Genomic DNA, 27,313 nt, shown 5'->3' with positions numbered 1-27,313 from the left:
TGGTCATTAATGGAAGAAATTTAAAGCTCATCTTTAGTCAATGTTGATAAAAAATATTATCTTCTCTTTTTGCAGGATTCCACGACTGCTTCAATATTGACACAAAGAAACACAGGATCATCAAAGGCCCTAAACAAGCCCAGTTTGGATACACTGTTCAGCAACACGTGGCTGCTGGAGGCGAAAAATGGTAATTGTAATTTACACACCGCTGCCATGCAAACAATCACAGCTCGTTGATGTTTTACCTGTTACCTGAGTGCGATGTCTCATCATCAGATATCGTGTACTCTGAAATCCAAACTTTCTTGACTAATTGTGAAAATGACTTGAAGTCGGCAATCTCACCCCTCATTATAGATTTAAATAAGTAAAACATTTATTTCTGTCTACTATCACCACAACTTTAAGTTCAGTTTATTGCACAGGAGCCCTGGTGTCATTATGTGACAGCAAATTCTTATTTGTATCTAATGTATTTTTAGTTTCTCAACAACTGGAAAAAGTGCTGTATTTACATAATTCTGGCCTCCAACATTACAATGGCCGCTTGAATTACAATGATAAACTTTTATCTATATTTATTTATATATATTTCATCACAAAGTATCAGTATCGCAATGTATATTTTTAGGTTCTGTAAGACTACCAGAATATACCTTAGTGATCAGTGGCAAGAGGTGAAGCACATAATGACTGTAAAATCCTAACAAAGTGTTGTACTGACAGATTGTCTGACCTGGCACTGCAACATTTTCCCCCAGAAAGACAGTGATCTACTGTACCCCCCCCCTTTGGTGTGGAAGGTTTCCTCCTATTAATTTGTGCTTCCAAAAAAACTGTAGCTCTGAGCTCGATGCCTCACATTCATCATATTACCTCATAGTACAAACTGACTCACACTACTGATACACACTATTATTAGGCCAACTGGCACCGTGTGGTGGCCAAAAGTAGTTTCAGGCATCCCCAAAATGTCTGGTTGCAAGCACTGTGCTAGCACCATGCCAAATTCCAGCTGTGCATGTGTGTCTTTGTAAGTGTGTGTGTGTGTGTGTGTGTGTGTGTGTAAACCATTAGGTCTGTTTATATATGATTTAATTATATGCCATTTTTGTCTCTCTGACTTCGATAGCTTCCAGCTTGGTTTCACCAGAAAAAATATAGCACTTGTTTAAATGCAACAATCTTTGTTTGCAATTTCCTAATGAGCCTCTCCTGTAAGTAGCTTTAGTTGATTGTGATATTATATATATATATATGTATATGTATATGTATATGTATATGTATATGTATATGTATATGTATATGTATATGTATATGTATATGTATATGTATATGTATATATATAACATATATATAAAACATTGACACCTGACTACAGTTCACAGTCTGTCTAGAGTCACACAGATGGGCACTGTGGCTTAGTTGGTTAAAGTGCCTGTCTCGTAAACAGGAGATCCTGGGTTCAAATCCCAGCAGTGCCTTTCAGTGCCAAGCTGCTGCTGTTGTGTGACTAATAATGGAATATCTTGTCTTCTTCCAACAGTCAACCTTGTTTTAACCATTGAAATTGAGTTAAAAACGGTCCTGTCAGTCCTTTGAATGACCACTTTGTTGATGCGGCATGAGTGCCTACACACAGCACTCATTGCATTGCCCAGTCAAACACTTACTAGTGAACATTACTTTGTCACATTCAACACTGATTTTCTACCGTTTACCTTGTGACCGTCGTGAGGAAACATGAAACTATTCTGAAGCAGTAAAATCCTTCCTTATCAAAATGTAAACTGCTATGCAGCATTTTGGAATCAGTGTCAATATGTGTGTTCAATACGTATCAAGCTACTGATCAAACTATCCAGCAGAAAACAGTGGACCTCAACTATTGGGGTGATACTTCAGAAAACACTTAAGAGTGATTTTTGGGAAAGGCATGACGGTTGTTTTGGAAAGCAAGTGACCCGTTTTGTTGTCTAGGTGGTATTACTTGTTGATGCCTCCCATGAGTACACTTCATCAGCTTACAACATGAATGACAGTAACACATCCCCTGCGTGCGCGCAAGCTCTGACAGTGATGTCATGGCAGTGTCACTTAATCACAGCTCAGTTGCCTAATCCATAACATAAGTGTAACATAAGTGTTGTTAGTTGCGTCTAATCTAATTACTGCTGCAACAACATTGTGGTAAAACTGGGTTAGACTGTAACGGAAAAATGATTAATCAGTCACTATTTTCTTCAAAGAACAGCCCAATAGTATAACTCAAATTTTAGCTCCAAGTGCTGCTCTGTAGACATAATGGGACCAGTGTATCTGCAGTAAATACCATAGTGAGCTTACTGGCCTATTCTGGTTGTTTGTACTCTTCCTCTTGGTAGGTTATCAATCATCCATCACCCTTGAGCAGTCTGGGATATGAGGCCCATAGTGTTATATGTGTGAGCATTTTGTATTCATATAAAGAAGCATTAGAATATTGCACATGGTAATGTGATCGCTGTATTCTGCTGGCTGATAACATCCCAGATCACAGTGTCTGTTACTTTAAAGTCATAAATCTGATTGAGAGCCTTCAAATGTGTGTGTGTGTGTATGTTGGTTGGTGTGTGCTTGTGTGTGTGCAGATGTGGTCTTGCATTCATATCTTTGTGAGGTCCAATTTGAGTTTTACACCATAAGTGGGAGATATTTTCGGAAAGTGATGGCCTCATAACCCATTTATCCTTCTCCAAAGGGTTGTGTCAGGATTTCTGATTAAGGTTAGAATCAGGTTTATTTCAGGCTCAAGGATTTGGCTTGTCATGGTTAAAGGATGAGTGGTGATTTTCCTTTTTTCTATTGTCAATAAATCCTGTGAAAAAACACTAAAACTAATGATGAATTCATCCTACTAAGAATGTCTGTGTAGCCAAAGCCTGATATTTCTCATTCTACTGAGCAATAAACTTCTACAGTTGTCCAAAAACTAATAAAACCACATCAATGAGCCACACTGTTTCACTGAGTGAAACTTGGTGCTTCAGTTAATGAATGAGTTGATCCAAGACACACAGTCCTTCTGTCATAAAAACTAACTAACACCACGCTGACTAAGCACAATTTACTTGTGATTAAGTAGCATTTGGCAAAAAAAACAACAGTTTTGGTAAATGAATGAGGCCTTTAAAAGAAGTCAAAAGAAGAAGCAAAGTCTGAAAGTAGATAAATAAACAAAGTGTTACCTTTGTTCTTTTCATGGGATTTCTTGACAATAATAAAGATGTGGAATTTCCCTAGCCTTATGCTTTATGGATCGGGAAGAGGCTAGGGAGTGCAAACGTGTGTGTTCTTAGTGTACAGGAAAGGAAAGCTACACATTTGGAGAGTGAAGTGACAAACTAACGAGAGCTGCCAGTCTTGCTTTGTCACAGGACGCACATCTGAGCGATGCTGTCGATAATCCTGGAAAATCCAGCTTCTTTGCTATTCTGAGCCACTGGTATTGAGCCATGGCTACCAGAGCTGAAAAGGTCTGATGAGGCTGATTTGTGCGGAATAAAGGTCACCGGAGACGCTGCCTGGACTGAGGTAAATGTCTGAGAACGAGGTGAAAACATTAGCAGTGGAAGAGAAGTGCAGCACAGACCAGCAGCCAAATGGAACTACTGGGGTTGGGATTTTGGCATCTTTATTAGGTGTTCATACATCCTCCATAAAAGTGTCTTTTTTATGAGCAATGAAATACTTGTAGTGTGCAAGAGCATTAGTTTTGTGGAAAGCCTTCAAACTATGCAAGAAAATAAACATTTCTTTAAATGTCTCCCATTTCTAAATATGTTAACAACGTTATAACGTATTGTTTGAGTATTGTGGCTATTCAGTATAATGTCTAGCTGAACATACTGTGACTTACTGTGTTGAGTCTCCCACTTGTTTTACACTGTAGTTATGACTCGTCTGTCTCCTCGGCAGACGACGAAGTCATCCAGTGTAGTTTAGTTTTAAAACAGCTGTTTAGTCAGAGCAGCAGCGTGCGTAGGTGTGGGTATGTGAACACACAGCTGGATGCACAAACCCAAGCAAGACTGTGTGTATATTTGTGTGTGTGTGTGTGTGTGTGTGTGTGTGGGAGTGTGAGGGCAGTGCATAGTCTGACAGTTCTCAGCTGGACTGAGGAATGTTGCAGGATCTGAATGTGATGTGAAAACATGGTACGGTTAAATTTGGACAATACTTGATTTGTTTAATCCACATCCACACATCTACACCAAAGGTAGTGCCGCAGAAGATAGTTTTATCTATCACCAGTGGTCGAACGGCTAAAAGATACAGTTATAGAGGAAATAATCAGTTTTTTTAATTAAGCAAAAGTAAAAACCATAACATAAAAATACCCCAATATAGTACAGAAGTACTGCATTCAAATTTGGTATGTAACATTGTATGTAATATGTTGACACAATGTTTGTAATTTAAAAATGGTAATTTATTCATATGGTTTTAAGGAAACGAAAGTACACGAATTCACTCTGAAATGTATTGACGTAGAAATACATTATAGAATACAACGGAAATAATGAAAATTGTACTTAAATACAGAACTTAACTTCGTTGTTTTCCATCACTGGTACCAGATCAGTGCTGCTGTCTTCACGAGTCTTGTCTGCGATATGAGAAATGATGACTTCAGCTCCTTACGTCTCTCGTTTTCATGTGTCAACTAAGATTTGAGAGGGATTTTATTTATTTATTTCCTCAAAATGAATGTGCTGATGAAGCAATGATCTCTGCTGATTGGGGCACAGTCAGCTCTTTTTTGTTTCAAATGACTGTAAATGCATCTTTGAAGTTTCGGACAGCAACTCTGCAGCTGAACATGTGTTCGCCAAGTGTCTGCACTCCAGAGGTCCATTTCTGCTGATTCTGTCGGTTTGTGTGTTTATCTGATTGCCTATGAGACTGCTTCTAGTCATCGTTTTTACAAATATGACTTCACATTTAGATTAGTCTATTAGAAAACTTCCATTATAAATTGCAATGGACAGTCTATGTCTATGTTTATTCTTTTTAACTTTGTAACCTCCACTTCCCCCTCAAGTGATTTCACCTCAACTATGCTTTCAAGAGAATTTAAAATGTTACAATACCTGATGTTGCCTGTGAGCATCTGCGCTAGACTGCAGCGCTGTCAACTTTTCCAGAGTTTTCTGATTTCTCAACAGCCTCAGCTCTGTGTTTGGATAGGAACAGGATCACAGCTGGAAAGTGACTCTGTGAAAAAAGCCTTTTATGACCTGAACATGAAGTAAGACAGGCATGCAGCTAAATTCAAAAGGATTTCTTTGAGGACCAAATTAAGAAAGTAGTGTTTGTGGATTCTAGTCTGCTTGGACAAGTTATTTACAAGAGCTTTCATGTGTCTGAGATATTAGAACAGTATGTGTAGAAGGAGACTTGTCTGAGAAATTTGTTCAGGAAGTTTTTTCTTTTCCTTTTGGCCATGCATGTGGTATAAACAACAATATTTTGCTAATCAAAATGTAAGTGAGCAGGAAAGAAATCACAATTTTTGACATTAGAGACTTTAAGAAGTTGAGACATCTTTGTCAGGTTTGCTGACAGTTTCTGTCCATGACTGCTGATGGAGCTGCCAAGTTGAGGAAAGGTCACCATGTCAAGAATGTATCATTTCCTCACGTGCCCTCTGAGCATTTAGGTGCTCTAAACACTCTGCCAGAGCAGACAATCATTGGGGAGCTGAGAAGAGGCCACATTACCTTCAACTGGCAAAGAGCTTGGGTCTTTAAACCTGATGGGATACACGGACCCTCATACTTGAACGATGCACCATAGAAGCCTCCCACTTTCTATTCCCACTGTTTATTTTTCTACAATTGTACCAGGTCTCCTCAACAGAGGCCTGACCTTTAACCCTTAGCTGAGTTACAAGTTGCTCACCACAAAGAGCTACAGGGAGTCTCTAAAGTCTTTAACCACTGGCCTTAAATAGTGTTGCCTTTATTTACCTCATTTTTAAAGCTGCAAGAAACGTGTTTTTATGCCTCCTTAAGCAAAATAACAGTAAAAACAAGACTGTACAGGAAGGTTAGTGGGTTTATGAGATTATATCCGGCACAATAGAACTTTGAGCTAAATGCTAATATGAGCATGCTAAAATTCTCACAGTGACAATGTCACTGTACGGCTTTAGTAGGTGATGTTTATCATGTATCTTAGTTGTGTGCATCAGAATGGGTATCATTGCCCAATTAGCATTAAAAAGAAAGTAAACTGAGCTTAATTGCAATGCCATTACTTTTACAGGTATTTGGGCATACTCTAAAGTATGTGAAGTTCTTTAGAGTCAAAGTTAAGGGATCATCAAAGCTATTACAATTCTTCCTGAGGACATCATGAATGTTTGTACCACAAATTGCACATATGCATTCAATAACTGTCAACCATATGGTGTCAATAGAGGAGAAGTTCACCAAAAGCATGAATAACTGTGCAGAGAGTTGTGAAAATCCATGTAGATTTTTGAGGCTTTCTAAGCCTTTATTAATGAGAGCAAGGAGAGATAATAGGTAATATGACATGTAACAAAGGCCATGGGGACATTTCAGTTCAGATAGTTCCGATAGTTTAAGCTTAAGTGGAAACTTTGACCTGGTGGTGCTAGAGGAAAAGTCAGGATTGTACAAAAGTCAGTAGGATTGTACAAATTACATTCAGTCCAATCCATCACTGTTGAGATATTTTAGTCTGGGGGAAAGTAGTGGCACGATCAACAGTGCCTTTCCTAGAGCCACACCGCTAGCGTGTCTATATCTGAAAATCAGATAAAGACAGCTCAGTGTTTGAGCTGTATGCTTTGTGGAACAGTAAATTAAAGCAACTAGCACGTGCTTACACATTTCTCATAAGTCATCGGCTCAGCCTGCCATTGTCTGGTCAGTGCTCTTAAGTGAAATATGCTTGGTAAATGAATGTCTTTAGAAAATGATTATGTGACCATTGCAGTTCCTCAGATTTGTGAGGAAGCTTTAACAAAAGAACACATATCCTCTTAATGCAGACAAATGGAATGTGATGAACAAGCGTGACACTGGAGTAGCACACTCATGTTTGGGGCAGGGATGTGGTTTCACAGTGTATACATATCTTCCTTCCAAATATGAAAAACATTACCACATTAATGACAGCCTGGGCTTGGGGATGGCGCTTCCTCAAACCCCAAAATCCTGTATTCCCCGGTAGCCATGGTAGAAAATGTCCATGCATTCATTTTGGGTCGAGTTATTTCTTTCAGTTTCGTTACCATTCCTGCAGTGATGATGCATCGAGTCGAGCATTCGAACCTAATGAGCACTGGAACATGATTGTTTGAACAGCTTCTGGTGAAATTCAGGAGGTCCAAGGCAGGCATCCAAGTCAAAGGCAACAATGGTCCCTTTTCATTAAGGTAGCTGTATCCTGACCTGAACTTGTGCTGCATTGTCTCCTCTTGCCAAGGGATAGCAATAACTGAGGTAGTAATGCTGATATTAATAGCTATGAAAATAAGAGCACTGTTGGAGCCACTGTGATGAAAATGACTTCCAGAGCTGTGAGACTTTAAATGTTGGCTCCAGGAGCAAAAACACTGAAGCTTACTTCCATATGAGTTGCTCTTTGATGTGCTGTGATGGACTGTTTGAACAACACTTTCTCCTGTCCTCTATTGCTGCTGTGAAGTGTCAAATCATAACTGGTGCTATGTTTTCAGTGTATGTGTCCTTAATATTGCATACATTACGTGTAGAGATGCCCTAAAAAGAAATCCATACCACAAAGCACAAAGAAATAGACTCAAGACTGAATGTTCATTCTTGTACCTTGGAAACAAACAGTCTCACCACAAGATCCACTTCTCCCGAGCTAAATTGTATCACACAATCTGGAGTTTCCCAGTTGTCATGGAATTGTAGATTCAATTTTCAATCTGTACAACTTTATTAATCCCTGCTAGGCCCTAGTCAGTCGGGTGATGAACTGTCTGCATCAGCTTTCTATCCAGGTCCACAAATACAACTACAATCACTAGGAGAAAACAGCAAAAAACATGAAAATGAATGATTTTTTTCTTTATATACAGCAGTGTAGATTCATTCCTATGATAAATTTGGATATGAGGTTAAAAGAGCATATTATAAAAAGGTAGGGGCGATGACAAACCTTAATCTGGTGTCCTAATTCAAATTAACAACTATATTTAACATTACATTGTGGGGCTTTTATAACACAATTAAATTAATTTGGCATTTGAGCTGAATTGTTCCTACGTTTTTCTTGAGTACAAAGTGTAAATGGCTTGTCTGGCTGTGCTCCTGAAACTTGCAAAAAGAAAGGAAACTAGTTTTTGGAGAAAACATTAAAGAAATCAATGACAGATTGGCTGTAAACTCTTATATGTAGTTGTTCTGTCCTAGTTAATTAAATGGAGATTGTTTATGCGGTGATGAATAGGAATGAATGATGTCTTTGTATCTGTGGAAATGTGTTCAGCTTCAAATTTGTAATTATATGAAATGTAAAATGCTTCAACAGTATTATTACAATCCCCAGGACACCTCTGATTTCTACGGAAATCGTGCAAATATTGCAATGTCATGGTAACCATATGCAATTATAAGGGAGGTTCTGAGTGTACGCATTTCCTACTAAATGTTACCAAGATGTTTTCTTGGTTATTTGAGGCAGTTAAGGAACTCTGGGGATCACAAGCTTGACCTAGAAATCCTCGAGTTGAAGATTTGTCTTTCTTTAACTATTAGACTCTGACCTAGAAGTCAATGTAAGAGGTTGGACATGGTCTGCTTTGGCTATAAAGTGGTGTCGAGTGTCTGTCCTTTGGGGACCACTGAACTGGGAGTTGCTCCTTTTCCCTGCTGCTTTCCCTGTGATTTTCACTTGGACTGCACAGTTGTTTAAATTCCTAGTTGACCTACTATATTTATTGAAGCTTTTCCAGGAATGTGATTAGTTTAGGATTCCACTTGCCATGAATGCTTGAATTAGACCAGCTTGAAATTAGAGAGAAATCTGCAAAAAGAAAGATTACTATTTCAAGTGGGATGCCATACTTCATAAGTCATGGCTTTAAAATGCCTAACAAACAGTTAGTTATTAATTCTAAAATGCCTAAATTTCACATAAACTGCCAATTCATTGTTTGTTAATGGTACTAGCACAGTTTTTTTGTGTCTTAGGTAAAGGCCCCTTCAGCACTGTGTTCTTAATGGTGTGATTCATCATTGACAACGCCAGCGCTGTCATAAAATTTTATTTTAACCTGGGAGAAAGAAGAGACAGTATACCTTCAGTGTAAAGGGCTGCATTTATATCACACTTATCGAAGTGCTTTACACTTTGCTTCTTTGTCACACATCAGCAGCAGCAAGCTACCATTCTGGCTCAACCATTGGCAGCCATTTGGGGTTCAGTGTTTTGTCCAATGACACTACTACATGTGGACAGGAGGAGCTGGGAATCAAACCGCCCTGTGATTAGTGGACATCCCGCTCAATCTACTGAGCCGCGGCTGTCCCACTTTAGCTTGAGAAGGCTGTGAACGCAAATTAAGTCTTCATGTTCAGCATTGGAAAGCTCAGGATGTGAACTCCCATCTGATGCGAGTTTAGCTATGCAGAGAATTGCAAAATTTGAAGCATTTTAGTAGTTTTATAATACAATTTTTGCTATTTCAATAAGCAATATATCAGACTTAGTGAGAACCTCAAAATGCTGAGTGGTGCAAAATTTTGTTTGTAATAGTTCAGGATTTTACCTTGTTCTTTTTAAATAATACTGGAAAGTATTTTCTCTTTAAACTGTTTAAAGATCAGAGTTTATGGCTGCTTGAGTGAGACTATAAAATGCATTGTTATTATTGTTATTGTAATATTTATAGTGCGTGTGAAAATTCAGCTTGGAGCGATGCAGCTGAAGATATGTAAACCTTAGGCAATTGGACAATGAAACTTGTGACTGCAGTACAGTGTTGAGATGTAGAAATAGCAACCCACAGAATTTAAAGATACCATGTGATAAACAGACACACATCACAAGATACATCAAAACCCTAAAGGAGTATCATGGAGATCATTAATAATGAATAATGCAGCTTTAAGCTCTTTTTTGTTACCCTTGAAGTTCTTATCTCTGACACACATATGAAATATACCATCCTAACAGTCTTTTATGCCATACATCAGTCCTGACATAGATGACTTTATAATCCCCTTAACATCAGGTCATCTAAAACCTTTAAGTGACATTTATGAGACCTCTCTGACACAGCACAGGAAACCCATTGTGAAGTCAATGGCAGGACTCCTCACAAACATTATATCATGTGAAAAGAATGTCCAGCACTCTTTGCTCTTTGAGGAAATCGAGATCTTATGATGGTCTATGACAACAATATCTCTGATTTAAAGCCTTTCAAGTTTTTAATCTTGATGACAAAATGAAACAATCATTACCTCTCCTTCCATAATATCCCTTAGCAAGGTATTAAATCCAGCTGCTGCAGCAGTAAACATCTCACACCTACTACTAACATTCAAATGCCACTATTCTACATTATCGCTGATTTACATTTTTTTGTTGTAGCCTGTGCCAATGATGAATAAAGAAATATTTTTACATTAAAGCGATAAAAAAGTGTGGAAATTGGGGTAATAAATGGACGAATGAATATTTGCTTTCAAGCAGTGCCGGCTTCTGTCCACACCCTGTCTCGTATAAGTTATTAAGCATTGAGACATATTAGTGAGGCTTCTGGTGTGATGCTAGACTGAAATATCTCAAAAGAACTGTTGGATTGCCATGAAAGATTGTGCATTCATGTTTCCCAAAGGATGAAAACTGCTGAATTTACTGATCACTTGACCTGTCTAAGTTAAAATATGTAGTTAAAACAATTAGTTTGGCCACACTCAGGAGATCTTTTTTATTTGTGGTGAGCACGTGATCTGATCTTGATGAGAACCCAACTCTGGGAAGCATTGCTCCTTTTTTAGCATTAAACCAACTCACTTAGTCAGCTGTTCATTATGGGTAGGACTGTGAGCTTTTCATCCATTTAATTATTATTTGATCCACTCAAACAGGTGCAGGCTGCTCTGCAGTCTATGAGCAGACCCGATGGATTTCCAGAAATAGTTGAGCAAATGAACTGGTGTTTAATAGGTGTGAAAATGTCGAAGAAGATGGGTGACATTTCCTCTAGCACCACCATGAGAGAGATATTTATAGTTCTCATCAACTATTGGATGAATCGCTATGATTTCTGACACACATTCATGTCATATCAGGATGAATTGTAAAAACTGTGTTGATTCCCCGAAGACTCATCTGGTGCAATCGACCCAAAAATGTGACTCTTATACTTGAGGTGCAGACTGCAAATGCTGGGTGCAGGATCACTGGAGGAATAAGAAACTATGGACACACTGGCAGCAATAGTTTGGACTAAATTATCCAATACATGTAACAAGATATGTTGCTCCACCATATTCAATTACAATTTTCACGTGAATGTTCAATAGAGATACTGCTGTGTCTTGAGGATGTGACTTGGAGGAGATGAGTGATTGAGCTACTGGGTGAGACTGTGCAGAAATGTTTATGGATGTGAAGTCTAGTACTGCTGGACATGATTAAACATGCTTAGTTAACCTCCCTGGATAAACACAGGTTCAAAATCTTCCAGGTGAGCCCATGTGTTTTGTGTGGGTCACTGATGTTAACAGTCACAGTCATACTGCCTTACCAAACAAAGACTTACTCTAGACAGAGCAAAAGTTTTCACTTCAGTTCAGTTCAGCTTTGCTCCATCATCACTACTTAACTGTCTACAGATAATATATAACAAATGTTACCTGTTTAAAGCATACTTAAATGTCGGTATTTATTTCTAACTTTTGGATTTGGGGTTTTTGCAGGTTATTGGTGGGTGCTCCATATGAAATGAATGGCCCTTACCAGACAGGGGATGTTTATAAATGTTCACTGAGCAGACGAACCAATGGCAATGGTTGCTCCAAGCTCAACTTAGGTAAAGTATTGCAAAACACTGATCAGTTTTTATCAGAGAATTGGAAAATACATGAGTACATGAGTGACAATCATGAATGTACAACATCTGGATTTATGTCTGGATGCTTTTCTGCATGTGTCTCAATAAACATCATGGTGACATGTGTGAGACACAAAAGTGTGGGTACCATACCAAACATTCCACATTTTACTATTTTTTAAATGGTTTATGTACATTTCCACATGTGGGTTATACAGCACACCTCACCGCATGCTTCTTCATACGGGCTGCACATGTGTCGTGCTGGTTAGGTAGGCACACAAAGGTTTGTCAAGTGGATGTTTAGATCTGAGGATGTGGACACTGCTTAGGCTGCCCAGACAGCAATAACAAACCAAGGTCCCAGATGGTGGAACTTCTGTTTGGTCTCTCAGGGATAGTGCATGTATTTATGTATATATGAGTCTGTGCATCCAAGATCCTCTCAGTGAAATTAATTTTCCCTCAAGGAAGGATATCCCTGACCAACGTATCAGAGCGAAAGGACAAGATGAGGCTGGGAATGACACTCACATCTAACCCTAAAGACAATAGCTTTGTGGTAAGAATGAGTTTATTGAGATGCAACATACTGTAATGGTCTGTTGCTTCAGAGCCTTTAGAGTAAGTAGGACCACATTGAATAAAATAGCAAAGGTGAAAATGAAAAAGAGGACAATCCCACAAGATTGTGTTATGATTATACACAGTTGTCATACTGCAGTTCTTCCCACTGAAGTTCTCTGAGAGCATGAACCGAACTTTTTTTAATATGCTGAGGTCCATAATGTTGTTTGTATAAATGCTTTCTCTTATGTTTCAGGCCTGTGGGCCGCTGTGGTCCTATGAGTGTGGCAGCTCTTACTACAGCACTGGCATATGCTCCAGAGTCAATGCGAGCTTCAAGTTCTCCAGAACGATTGCGCCTGCCTTTCAGAGTAAGCCTTGAAGTATCTTTCCTGCTTGACAAATGTTCAAGGATTCAAGGATTCCAGGATCTTTATCGTCATACCAGCACACATTTCCACATGAGATGGCACAAAATTAAGTACTCTGGTCCTGCTTATAAGCCAAACAGAATAAATAAGGACAGTTTCTAGTCATAGCAGGGGATTATTTCCTCATTTATGAACATCTGTTTTCTCCATGCGTGCTCTCATGATTAAGTCTCATCTTGAAATGTTTTTCAGGATGTGAGACCTATATGGACATAGTAATCGTTCTGGATGGCTCAAACTCCATCTACCCCTGGTATGAAGTGCAAGCTTTTCTCATCAACATTCTTCAGAAGTTCTATATTGGACCAGGTCAAATACAGGTGTGTAATAAGGGAGATAATATATTATAATGATGTTCCTTGTTGGATACATTTAAAAATTGGACTAGAAAGTATTTTCTTTACTTCTGTTTCAGGTTTATTGTGTCTGTGATATGTTTGTTGTTTGTAGGCCATTTTTTATTTACTGGCTCAACTGCACAAAGACAGAGCTCTTATTAATTGTGATAGATTATTGTCATCATTGTTTTCTTTGGACAGGTTGGAGTTGTTCAGTACGGTGAGAAGGTGGTCCATGAATTCAAACTAAGTGATTATAAATCTGTTGAGGAAGTGGTGAAAAAAGCCCGCAGCATCAACCAACGGGGTGGAGAGGAGACCAACACAGCTCTTGGCATCAACGTAGCACGGTACAGTATCTCTATTTGTACATATGACCAGCACCACTTCACCACTCCTCTATTCTGTGATTTATTGGACTGAACACATTAAACACGTTCTGACAGCTCGCAAGCTTTCAAACAAGGAGGTCGGCGCGGTGCCAAGAAGGTGATGATAGTGATAACTGATGGAGAGTCGCATGACAGCGCAGATCTCCAGCAAGCCATCGAGGACAGTGAGAAGGACGGCATCACCCGTTATGCCATTGCTGTGAGTCTGCTAAGACTCTTTATTCACCTTACACTTTATGAGTTTTAACTTTTTTTGTGTGATTGCTAATACATTTCTAGTGCAGCATTAAAACACCATTAACATTAATAAGGTGACCTCATGGAGTCGAGTTAAAGCAGGTCTCTCAAGTTAAGACTGGAGCCAACAACACTCAGAGCCTTTGGAGAAACATAAGCTTAGTGGAAATGCAGTTAAAGGTGCAAATGATCTCTTTCAAACCGCATGGTTCTTTGGTCTGTGCCACTGCTGGTACAGCTAATGGCACACTTGATTTCATCGGCTTGGTTGGGCATACGAGAAAAAACTCCAAAGTCATCTGGTTAAAAAACATCTGGAATTGAGAGCATTGGCATTGGTGTTAAAAACTTAAATCCTCTGAAACCCTCTCAAAGAGTGTTATAGGGCTGTTAAAATATGACACATTAAGCCAATTGGGTGACACTGAAGTACTTCATGCATGCACTGACAGATTGTTTAATCTTATCCTCACAGGTCCTTGGTTACTACAATCGTAGAGGAATCAACCCTGAGGCCTTCCTCAATGAAATCAAGTACATCGCCAGTGACCCAGATGACAAACACTTCTTTAATGTGACAGATGAGTCAGCACTGAAGGATATTGTGGATGCACTTGGGGAACGCATCTTCAGTTTAGAAGGTTTTGCAGAACTACATTACATTCACTTGGCAGACACTTTTGTCCAATGCAATAAGTGCATGCAAAAATTTGGAATTGCATCCCTCCTCAACAACTAACACAACTAAAAGTGACAATTTTGACTTGTTAACTTTATATTCTATCCCATAAGGTCTTTTATAACAAAGCATGAAAGTAATAATTGATAGCAGTGGTAATGCTCTAATGAAGCCTGTTAAGATGGGTGCCTGAAAATGTCTCTTAAATGTCTCATACTCCAATGCCGTGACTCCTCTTAGAGCTGGCAGATTAAATGTCTTTGTTGCTGCAGTGGTTCAAAACTCTAAAAGAATGACTTGTTTACACAGGAACCAGTAAGAATGGGACAGCGTTTGGTCTCCAGATGTCTCAGGCGGGATTTTCCGCACACAACGTCGAGGTGAGTCTGGCTTTTGGTACTACGTCGCGTCATATCATCTGTCATTGTGTAGAATAACACACATTGTCTTAATTTCTGGCGCATCATAACTCCTCCCCACAACCTGCCATTTATCACTTTCCAGTCTCCCCTGTGGTGCCTGCTGTGTGGCCCCAGAGGTTTAGGTCATCCTGATTTAGGAGCCCCTGACAGAGGAGACAGGCCTTTTTCCACTCTAACCATGTGTAATAAGACACCACTTGTTCCCAAGGGAAACATATCAGTGAGAAGCTGAGGCAAGATTGAAACAGTTCTGCTACAGAGTGGGTTGTTTTTCCTTTTACTTTACAGAGAGGTTTTTGATGGTATCTGAGAGCAGATAGCTGCAGGTGTGCTGGCTTTGAGGATGATAGAGCTGGAAGAGGAAGATAAGAGACATCTCCTCTGCTGTACCTGCTGTTCATATGAATTGATTTCTTTCTCTGTCCAAGCATTCGCTGATGCAACTGCTTTGCCTTTCCAATTCCCCATCACAGTGCGATTTGTCAAGGGAGAAACAAATATGTCCCATTTATGATTAAAGATAAATATATAGCAGAATTTGCAGCTGGGTGGCAGGAATGGCTGGAAATTTTGTCCACAAGACCAGATTCCAGAGATGCTCGACAACACCAACCTGAGTGTTGAGAGTAGGATAACTTATTGGAAAGAATGCCGGGGCTCTAAAGGAGAAAAACAGTCCTGAAAGCCCAGATGGTTTTGCTGGATTTGATGTGCCAACTCTGAAGGCTGCTTATGTCATATACTGTCCAGACGTTTCATGCATCTGCATATATGGCAGTTTCTCTGTCTGCTGTTTGTTTTGTTAACTGTAAATACACAATGGTGAAAAATAATCTCAGTGCTCCATAATTGTAAAATTGTGCAGCTTATAGCTTATTTGTGAAATTGATTGTTTATCAAAATGCAGAATATATGTTACTTGTTTGTATACACTTAGTATGAAGTGCATATATCCTCTTACCGTTTTGTATGTTTATGTAGAACCACAACTCTGGCGACATCCAATACAATAAAGCGTTGACATTATAGCCGAAGTAAGCCACATATCCCTACATGCAACTGCAGTCGAAATAGGTCACTGGTTTATAAGGTTGAACTGTTTTGGGGTTTCATTCATTTGCCATGGAGACCATTTTGACCAAAACAGACAACCACACTGGCATAACGCTGCTGTCAGAGAGTGACGTAGTGCAAGCGTGGTGAGCACACAATTCCATCTTTCTGGGGGGAATCGGAAGCGTCCCAGCATATGCTCGAACACTGGAAAATGTGTTGTCGGCATATTGTGTACGGCAAGAAAAAAAACTGCTCATTAAGCAGAGGAAGCCTATAATTACAGTGTCAGTGATACAAAGTATGGTGAGTTATGGAAGATAGAAAATCCCTCCTCTATCCCTCCTCTTGTCTGCAGCTAATTGTACTTTCTGGTTTGATTCTTTTGTTGAATGAAAAGCTAAAAATATATAGTGATTAAGATGCAGCTCTGGTTTGATAATGGACTTAAAAACAGATTTTATTGCTTTCTTTGCACACTGTGGTTTGTGATTGTGTGAAAATGCTCTACTGCAGCTGTTGTCTGTGGATGAAGTAGCTGTTCATTTGTCATGAGTTCAGTTCCAGCAGTAGTTTTCAAACTTTCTGGAGAGAAGAAGTCTTACATGCAGCATGGGTGAGAGGACAAGTTTGTCTCACTTATTGGTTTGCTGCAAAACCTGTTCATGGATCAAGCTTCAACTTTAGCAATAACATTAGATGCAGGGTTTGATCCCTGTGAGTCTCAGTGGAAGGTTTGTTGTGGCTATAGTATAGTCTAATAAATATGTACGATAATGGACAAACCAAAAGAATTAACACCAAAGGGGGAACAGGACCATCAAAGGTCCATTTGTACTCAGATTAGAGGTTGTACACTGCAAGTATGGGCAAGAACACAATTATGGAAGAAGAAAGTCAGATTTCTTGTGTGTGTGATCAAGGAGAAATATAAAATGTTTATGAAAAAATGTCATTTTGCTTTTCGCTGCCCTTTGTTGCAGGGATTTTGTGATCTTTTAGTGACATAAAAGGAAGTAAGTTGACGAAGATGAATGGCTCACATCCTCTGAAGAAACTTGCATCCCTAAGGGGTGGATGATTACTATTGTTGATAATCTAGACGTATTAGTGCTATACTGTAAATACTGATGTCTTTGAGCAATGGGCCATGTGATGAAAGGAGACTTTCACCAAATTCAGTTAATTAATGAATTCAATCGTTCATGTGAAGACGGACTTCTATATACTTCAATATGCTGGTGTTGTATCAACATTTATATTAAAGAGATGTGGTGTACTGACGGAGAGAGAGAGAGAGAGGGATGCGTTTAATTAGATTTTCTTCATATCCTTTTAAAGTAATCCAAAAGTGTACTGAGCTTGTGTGTAGCACTGTGACCAAGATTGTGTTTCACCACAAGTGGAGTTACACCATCATTAATCTCACTGAAACTAAGGTGAGCCAAACTGTGCTCCAAAATGGTGGTCGCACAACATTGCAGCATCGTGGCCCACGTTCCATGGGTGTATCGTCATCGTATTCAGTAATTACCATGTTGCATGCATGTGCAGCACAACCAGACCATTCTCTGGTGTTCAAAGTATGAAAATGAACCACACTGCGCCTCCGCCACAGGATGGGATCCTGGTGGGTGCTGTCGGGGCTTATGACTGGAACGGAGCAGTGCTGAAGGAAACACGACAGGGGAAGGTTGTCCCTCCCAAGTCTTCCTACACACAAGAGTTCCCTGAAGAGCTCAAGAACCATGGTGCCTACTTGGGTGAGTGAAAGCCTTAAGAGCTATAACGTACAATCACATTTCACATTTCAATCCAGTGAAAATATCAGAACTGAACTGGAGAGGTTATGTTTATAATGGGACAAGAAATGCAGAGAAAGCCAATGTTATTTCAACAATGAAGGCCATGCTTGAACACCGTTTATAGCATTTGCTGCCATGGCCACCAGCCTTTAACTCCTGTTTACATCCTCTCGTCCTGGTAGAAGACCTGTGGTTTAACACCAACTGTCTTAGCTGCAGCCCATCTCTATAAAGTGTACCCATTGCTCAGTGCTTCCCATCATATCCCACCCCATCTCACTCCACCACCACAGCCCTCTGCTTTTACCATCAGTGGTTTGTCTCTGAGCTTATTCACCAAGCTGCCAATGGAAGCCATTCTAGACTCAATAGTAATATGAGGTGGAAGCATAATTTTGGACGAGCAGGGAGAAAGTTAAAGCTGGGAAAAAAAGGGGTTATGAAGATGAGGGATGAAGGTGGAAAAGTATATGGGGAGTAAGTGGAATTTTTAGTGGGAAAAGACGAAATAGAAGAAGAAACCTGAGAAATCTGAGAAACCAGTACATCCAGTGCTGCGTAACTGAATGCAGCTCACTGGGTTTCAACTCCTCAAATTGCAGCGTTTTACAATTTTTCCTCTAGTCATGCAGATCACTGCTATGAAATTCAACCTAAAGGTCAGGCCAATCACTCTTAGCATACTCAAACAGGGGAACAATGCATAGTGCCTGGGGTTTTTATTACAATTTGATTATCAAGCAATTCATTTCATTTCATTTACCGATGCATAGATGCATAGAGTATCAAATGGATAATTACTTACATCATCAGTAATATCCTACATGGATTACTTAGGTGTGGGTGGGTAAGACCAGTCTCTAAATCTACCTACCTCAAAGGGTTGTTGTTTGTGTGTAGAGGCAGAATTAATGTGTGTGTCTTCTACATAACCAGGATATACTGTGACATCTGTGGTGTCAGCCAGAAACGGTCGTCTACTCATAGCTGGAGCTCCGCGGTTCAACCACACCGGCAAAGTAATCATTTTCACTCTGAAGAACTCAGGCAACCTCACCATCCTGCACTCCCTCAAAGGCCAGCAGGTACTGAAGCATCCAGCACTTAACATACTAAAAGTTTGTCAGCTGTAGGCCAGTTGCACACCGATGTAGTCCTCATGTCTGCTTTGGAAGAGTGCGGCAGTACAACAAGGAGTGTCATAAAACATTGTTATAAACGCTGCTTGCCATCCCACTGATTAAGGCTCCTTAGTGTAAATCTTATTATTATCATGTCATATGTTTTTGTAGAAAAATTAGACAATGCTGTGTTGCAAAACTCATTTCTGTCTACTACAGTTTGACACATGCAGCTGTGTTGTTGATCAATTGCAAGCTGTGTTGTCAATGCTTACTTATGAGGGAATTCAAACCTGATTGGTCAATGCAGGAAGCTATTGGGGTTTAGTAGCTGGTACTATCATACCAAGTGGTACCATCCACTCTGTCAGTGTATCGAATGCCAGAGGGAAGTAAACGGCCCAGTTCAGAGAAAATAAAAAGAAGCACACAGAGCTATTTGTACCAACTAGTACTACACTGTAGCAAGTTCCCTGCTGGCTAGCATGTTAGCAGTTAGCTCACCAGCTAAATTAGTTAAGGTGAAAGATCAGTGGCTGTCTACTGCAGGTACCTTGTAGACAGTTAAGTTTTTGAGCAAAACCTCCTCAATGGGGATCTCTTCATAATTTTACATATTCTGCATAAAAACCAAGATGACAGCTGGCAGTGTAGGACATTACTTCAGCCAGAATTGGAGCTACATCTCATTTTGCCCAGCATATCCTGTGTATTTTACTTTAGAAAGAATTAGAATTGTTCCAATTCATCAAGTAAATAAGACAAAATGGCTGGAAAAATTATCATGACATGCAGTATTTTTAGAGGAAAAGACCAATAGCCAGAGGGGTTTTCTTTTTGAAATTTAAGCTCAATAAAATGACTGTGCACCACTGCTACAGTACAAATGACATAACCATAACATATTTCACTGATGGTATGAGTTGACGTGAGGGCAAATTCACTGTATGTGTATGTGTTTGTGGTTAATTTGGTGATATGAATCATCATCTTTGATGTTAGATAGTTTTAACTTCAGGACATAGAGTGTACAAGTGTCAAATCATCTGTTGGGATTCATCTCCTTTATCTGAGTCACATCAAGTCTAAAAATAATGATTATTTCAAGGGGTCTGTGAGTTAATGACGGCTGAAACACGTGACTGGCAACTCTTCTCGGGCTGCGAGCATGAAGTGATCCTGCAGTAGCTTACAATGTACCTTGTCAGCAACAGCCCATCCAGACCAGCAGATGTTTTTTTGAAGCAAATTTTCTTGAGCTCTTGAGAAAAGAGCTTTTTATAGACAGATGTTTCTAATCTAAAATCCAATAGATGATGTTCCATCCACTCCAGTGACTGATCGGGTCTCCCATAAACCTCTCAGAGTCTGAGCATCAGGAATCTGACCACTTGCTTTGATACAACACAAGACCTCATTTGTTTACAATATACAAGTTCATAAGCCACTCCAGATAATCAGTTAATCAGCAAACCCAAACAATATGTGCTTCAACAAACAGTGGAGAGGAAGCCAAGAATTTCAGGGTATATAATCACCTAAATGACAGATCGTTTTTAATGGACTCAAACTGATAAATAATTAGGATCTTAGAATGACATGCATGTACGTTTCTTTCAGATCGGCTCCTACTATGGCAGTGAGATTGCACCTGTGGATATTGATGGAGACGGTATAACTGACAACCTTTTGGTGGCCGCACCCATGTTCTTCAGTGGAGGTTTGGAGAAGGGAAAGGTCTACATCTACAGAGTGACAGAGCTGGTGGGTATAAACTTTAAAAACTTTAAAAAAAAAAATACAGAGGGGCAGAACACATAGTGTGATTAATCAGTTTTGGACTGAACAACCCACTGCACAGAAGTGGGTCAACACCTGTTCAAACTGCAGACATTCCCAGTAATTTCTACCACACCTCACGAGTGTCCGGTAACACACACCAAACCAGACTCGGCTGAATTTCAGCTCCACAGCTAACACACTGACATGCTGCAGGCAGACATTTGACACATGACCTTGTCCAGATTAAATGTGGAGATCAAGTGAGAGACCTCTGCCATGCCCGTTTGCAGACTTTATTAGATGTGTAGAATGAACTCAATGGGAAAGTATTCTGCCCCTTCGAAACCCATTTCCAGCTAACCATTTGGAGGCGAGAACTTTCTTTAATAGAAGGAAATTTCCCAGCGTTCCAGGTCTGTCTTGCTCATTGGAATAATAAATGTCTTCAGCTGTTTTGAATCCATTGAACAGGCATAGAAGAGGTATTTAAATATATGGTGTGGCCCAAACCACATCACAGGTGGCAGGCTTAGGCTGACAGTCAAAAACAAAACATAAACAGAAAGAAATCACTCATTAATAATGTCTGTCATCATCGGGACAGCAGTGCCACATGTGCAGGGCAGTTAATTATAATAATGCAGTTGATTCAGGTGTTGCTATAGATGCTGCCCAGTGATATTCTTCAAGAAAACTATTCAAGGTTGATTCAAAAACGTGTCTCTGTGGTCACAGTGAATACTACACATCCACAGTGTGATTCTGCAGACTTCACTTCAAAGCACAAATATTTTTTTTTACTGGCACGACGCTATCAATTTTTAGTCATGGTACCAGCATAGCTTTAGTAACGGCTCTGCTGTCAGTCAGTTCAGACTAAAAAATATCTCCAAGGACTCTGACCAAAACTTAAGGGATAATAACTACAAGTCAAAAGCTAAATAAAGTCGCCATAAGTCTTGCAGCTGGTTAAAAATAAAATTAAATTCACTTCTAACACAAAAACAAGTTCCACTCAAAGCTTACTCCTGAGCCACTGCAGACTGGTTGTGACCCTTCTCGGCCTCCTCACAAACCATATGTTTCAAATTAAAACAGCACTGAATATATTTTTCCCCCATTTCTTTCAATCTCACACTCTGTGACACACACACACACCAGGTAGCTGAGAAGTTAAAGCTACCTTCCTAAATCAACAAGTGATCTCACGTTTCGTCTGCCGGCCCTAAATTATATTATGAACTGGGATGCCAAGTGGAGCAATGATATGCATGACTACTGATGGACTGAAGCATTTGGCTCCATTTTGTCAGAAGGCTGTCTTTGAAAAATTTTCCAGTCGGGTAGTTTCTTTCAAAGACATGGATATTTTCCATCTGACTTTACACCCACTAAGAATAGAACTTCAAATAAATATACTAAAGCAATACGGCGTTCTTTAGTTCTTTTACGACCCAGAGGTAAAATTCCTCACTTTTGGGAGCCAGATGTTAAAGATATCTTAGTTCAAAAAGGCAGAATTAAAGGATTATGTAGAAAACACAGAACCTGATCCAAACTTTATCTTTTGTTTGATTGGAGGAAAAACCAAAAAAATCTTTTTCCTGAACAATAAATTACAACACGATTAGATGACAAAAAATGGTTTTGAAATAACTGAAACAACAAACGCAGCTGGATAGAAGGAAACAGTCTCTTCTTGGTGTTGTTATGACGTCTAATTAAATGGATGTCGGATCATTTAAACAACAAATCAGCCCTTTGACTGGAAAACTGAACTGTGCCAGAGGGCATGGATCTCCCCTTAAGTGAGAGACAGCAGGACTTTCTGTGACTGACACACACTATATGTGTTAATAAAGCTTTTGTCTTGCACGTCTTGTATTTGTATATGCATCCATAATATCATACTATAAACATGTGCCTACTATAAACGGTTTCTCTATGTTGTCTACACAAGTGTGTGTCACGTTTTGTTTGAAGTATCAGGATGTCTGCATTCTGAGTGTGACTTTCTAGTTCACGATAACATTAACCCCTTAACAGACAATTCACTGTTCACTATCTTTTCCAAAACGCTGCTAATACATAAGATATAATGTATATTATACAGTGTATTAACATTAAGCATGATGCTGTAGAGAAACCAGACACAAATACTATGCTATAAACATCTTTACAATAACGATTAATGAAGCCCAAAAATATATATATATATATATATATATATATATATATATATATATATATATATATATACACACACACACACACGCCTCAGCCAAATCTGAACCTAGTTCTCATTATACAGCATTTAGTCCAGTTACTCATACATGGACAAAGTGAAGTCTGGGAGCAGAATAAAGCCTTAGAAATACATCAAATTGCTTTTCATCCTGACTTGTGGTTTAAAAATTCACTGACCCTGTTTGTCGAAGTTCCTTTTTCGGGATGAGCAGCCAGATCTCACGCTCTGGGGCTCCCAACTAAAGCTAATGTCTATTTATCAACTTCGTGACCAAAGTGTATAGTCACAAATTCTTGTGTCAAAACTAATTTAAACTAAGCCTTAAGGGGCAACTGCACTTAGATATTTATGAGGTGGGAAATACAGGGAAAAACAATTTGACAGCAGAAGACTAAGATGCTTTGTGTAAGATATGTAACTTCGTTTTAAATATTTGTATGACAGTGCTTTAAGATGAGCGCTAAAATATAGATTAAGAATGCATAAATAAGACAACACAAACTTTAGCGTCACCATGTTTCCCTTCATCCCTCAGAATCGTTTCATCCTTGAAGGATCATTGGAAATCCACAATGGTGGCCAGAACGCTCGCTTTGGCTCATCGCTCGCTCCTGTCCCCGACCTGAACGGTGATGGCTTCAATGACTTGGTGGTTGGAGCCCCACTGGAAGACGACCACAAAGGAGCCATTTATGTTTTCTTTAGCCAGCATAACAGAATACTACGCAAATACAAACAGGTAAGAGGTGCAAAAAGTGCAGTTATTAATGTATTTGCATCTTTTTGCCCACTGACTATAATCACACATACGTATTACTGCTGCTTATTTTCCAAAGAATGCCACATGTTTTTTATTTGATTTACCACCTTCCGGGCAGCTGGAGAGTATGTTCATTCATGGTAAAAAAATCAACTTGCTGACACTTGAAACTTGCTACAAGTAAGTGTCATCCTATACTTGCAGCTGTACCCAGGTGTTAGGGCAAACATAACCAGACAAGGAGCTAAAGAACAGGCAAAAACAGGGAACAGGCCGTAGTCACAAAAAGCCAGACAGGCAACTTTAACAAAAGCCTGGAACATTAAGGCTGAGGAGCACACGAGGCATTCTAACAAAAGACAAGGAGAAAAGGCTGGATGAGGGAATAAGTGGCAGGTGTGCAGGTCGGTGTGGGGATCAGGTGAATGCACACTGAGGACAGATACTGAACAGGTGGACAATAACAGGCTCTGCAATGGCTGTCGGGCATGAGAAACTACCAGACTCTACAAAGTAAATTAATCTGACGCACCATATGTGAGAATACTGATTTAAACAGTAAGTAGGTCGCTGCGCTGAACAAGTTGCACCAACGGTATGCTTCAAAAAGTGAGTATTAGCAAAGAATGCAAAATCACATACACAGCACAAAGTCTAGAAAAGGCACAAAACATTTGTTCTCAAAATTAAGTCGAAGTAGTGTTGTATATACCAGCTCTGCGCTCTTCTTGACCCTATGGCAGTGACAAATTAGATGAGCTTACAGTAATGACAAAATAGCAATATGTTTTAAGGAATACTGTTTTGGAGTGATGAAGGAAACTTGTTTATACTGAAGTAAATTCTGTTAAATGTGCACCATTTATTGACTAACACAGCTTTACATTGTGAAACTTACTGTATTTCCTCAAAATGTTAACTGCACAGTTTAATTGCACATATGACCGCTGTAATATTGGCTTTAATCATAACATGGTAAACTGTGGTTGTTGTCATTAGGATCCTTGTTTGCTCAGATTTCCTCCTCTGTCTGTGTCTCAGAGAATAGCAGCAGCAGATTTGGCTCCTGGCCTGCAGTACTTTGGCCGCAGTATCCATGGCACAATGGACATGAACAATGATGGTTTAGTGGACTTGGCAGTCGGTTCCCTTGGTGCTGCTGTTCTCCTTTGGTTAGTATTTCCCCCCTGTAAATAATACGGTTTTCAAAAATATGAAACACATTATCAGTTATTCCTGCAAAAGTAAATGGCATGTTCAGCTTTATGAATAAATGTCATCCGTTTTTTTTAAAAGTAATCTCTCTTATCCCTGGTGTGTTTTGCTCATTGTTACATTTTAAAGCAAAAAAATACTGGCAACACCGTCAAATAGAGGTCTGGGTCTCACATATCATGGGTTGGCTTCATCTGTTGCACCTTTATGCCCTCACAGGTCACAGAGCGTTGTCCGGATATATACCACTGTCAGGTTTGAGCCCAGTAAAATCAACATCTTTGTGAAGGACTGTCAGAGAGGTGGCAAAGACGTGACCTGTATGTCAGCCATTGTATGTTTCAACATCACTGCCAGGACAGCCATTCCGCCCACACAGGAAATTGGTAAGCCAGCAAAAATAATCCACTGCTGTGGAAGCATCTCAGTAAAGTTTCCTAGTCTCTCCTCTTGTCTTTGTCTGATGTTTTGCATCTCACCAAGGTTGATAAAATCCTATTTCTTCTATTAGTCACGTAGATCCTTTTACTTATTACAGACTATCAGTTCTATAGATAACACTCTCTAAGTCTCAAGAAAAGAAAAAATATTTTTTTTCTTAAATATGGAACAATCAATCATACTTAGTTTCTGAGACAAAAAGATGCCTGCAAGCCCAGATGTGTTATCAGACTTTTCACAGACCATTTCTGCCAGTGAGCTTGCCAGTATTCATATTTTGGGTTGTTAGTTACAATACAGTTCAGCCATTCTTGGACTGTGGTACACGACAGGATGAAACATGGCTGGTTTCAAGTGAGAAGAGGCATTCAGCCCTCTGAATGTTTATCCTTTATGTCTTGGCTCCAATAGACTTTTCAGTATGCATTACGGCTTCCCAGCAATGGCTCCTTCCATTCAAAGTGGCGCCAAGGCAAAATGTTTCTTTACAGGCAGTAAGAGATTCTGATCTCACTGCTCTTTCTCTGCCAAAACTAATGCTGCTCTAAAGCTGGTACATCTGAGCCACACTGGTGCTGACAAATGTCACTCTTACTGTGTCATACAGTTTGGATTGCATCTACAAGTCCTCTCTAATTGTTTAGTTGTGGTGAAAGCTCATAGACGGCTCAATCCTACAGATGGGTGTTGTGCCAGCGATAGTAGCCCACCTGCATATAACTGGAGGGTTTGTCTGCTCACAATTTGTTTTAAAAGATGTGCTGGCGGGGCCCAGTTTCACTGTGTATCAGGGGGGTGGAAGCAGAGGTGCGGGGGAGCGTGTTCTGAGTTAACCTCTTGACCCTCCGACATCTTTATCAAATCTATCAGACGTGCCAAAACAGAGGAGGAGGAGAACAGAGGGAGTTATCTTGTCTTCCATGGTTCCATACAGTGGAACATGTTTATTTAATTTTCCTTTCATTGTCGAGTCTGGTTTTAAATGCTTGGCAGATGTGCTGATGTCTGTGAGTTCGCTGTGGTCTGTTGCATGAAACTTACCAGTTAAGTTAATGTTATTTATGCAAATATCTATTTACAGCATTTTAGAGTAGTGTTTTCAAACAAAAAGGCTCAACCAGCTACTTCTTAGATGTTCTTTGTAGAGATTTGACGTAATGCAAAAGTATTCCTCTGTTGCCCAATAGCTCTTAGAAGTGGACAAGTCCAAGTTAGAGCTCCAGCACGAAAAAAGTGCATTGTAAATTACAGTTTGTCCCATCAAAAAGGAAAAACTTTTTAGAATAATTGATACTCATGATATAATTATGATGCGGTGAAAAGTGGAGAAAAAACTTATCTTAGAAACCCAGTTTTGTATCCATCATCTGCCCAGATTTTTTTGCACAAACCATTAAGATTTCTCCCACTCTCTAATTCTGTAGTTGACCCCAAACTCAACACTTGCACAAACTAGGCTCGCGTAGATTTTTCCTCATGCCATTAAAACTCGATGCAATAAATGGAAACCTCTCAAACAATGTGGCTTTGAAATGACTCGGCGCTGAGGCCAAAGGGCTTGGATTGTTGTGTATGTTGGTCTGACATTCATCATATGGTCAGAATCAAGCTAATGTTGCATTGTACTGCTGCAGTCATTATCATTAACTATAACCTGTTGCTGCTATTTGTCACGAGCAGAAGTGTGATCTCATAATTCCTCTTATAAAC

At 39.5% G+C, this 27,313-nt stretch overlaps 1 protein-coding gene and 1 non-coding gene across 2 annotated transcripts in view; both read left to right on the top strand.

Annotated features, from left to right (window-relative positions):
• The window catches only part of itga11a (integrin, alpha 11a), a 47,720-nt gene that overhangs the window by 8,484 nt on the left and 11,923 nt on the right, over window positions 1-27,313 (top strand). Inside the window, exons 2-16 of the mRNA XM_070853368.1 lie at window positions 76-190; window positions 11,979-12,091; window positions 12,583-12,674; window positions 12,936-13,050; window positions 13,303-13,430; window positions 13,650-13,798; window positions 13,895-14,039; window positions 14,553-14,718; window positions 15,066-15,136; window positions 17,850-17,994; window positions 18,973-19,121; window positions 20,778-20,921; window positions 23,723-23,926; window positions 24,989-25,119; window positions 25,382-25,548. Coding sequence (XP_070709469.1) covers window positions 76-190; window positions 11,979-12,091; window positions 12,583-12,674; window positions 12,936-13,050; window positions 13,303-13,430; window positions 13,650-13,798; window positions 13,895-14,039; window positions 14,553-14,718; window positions 15,066-15,136; window positions 17,850-17,994; window positions 18,973-19,121; window positions 20,778-20,921; window positions 23,723-23,926; window positions 24,989-25,119; window positions 25,382-25,548 — 2,034 coding nt within the window. The remainder of the gene's footprint in view (window positions 1-75; window positions 191-11,978; window positions 12,092-12,582; window positions 12,675-12,935; window positions 13,051-13,302; window positions 13,431-13,649; window positions 13,799-13,894; window positions 14,040-14,552; window positions 14,719-15,065; window positions 15,137-17,849; window positions 17,995-18,972; window positions 19,122-20,777; window positions 20,922-23,722; window positions 23,927-24,988; window positions 25,120-25,381; window positions 25,549-27,313) is intronic.
• On the top strand, window positions 1,414-1,487 carry trnat-cgu (transfer RNA threonine (anticodon CGU)). Its single transcript has one exon. It is a non-coding gene; the product is annotated as a tRNA-Thr (tRNA).

This window comes from Pempheris klunzingeri, chromosome 1, assembly GCF_042242105.1.
Source record: "Pempheris klunzingeri isolate RE-2024b chromosome 1, fPemKlu1.hap1, whole genome shotgun sequence".
NCBI lineage: Eukaryota > Metazoa > Chordata > Actinopteri > Acropomatiformes > Pempheridae > Pempheris > Pempheris klunzingeri.
This window is presented reverse-complemented; position numbering and strand designations above follow the sequence as displayed.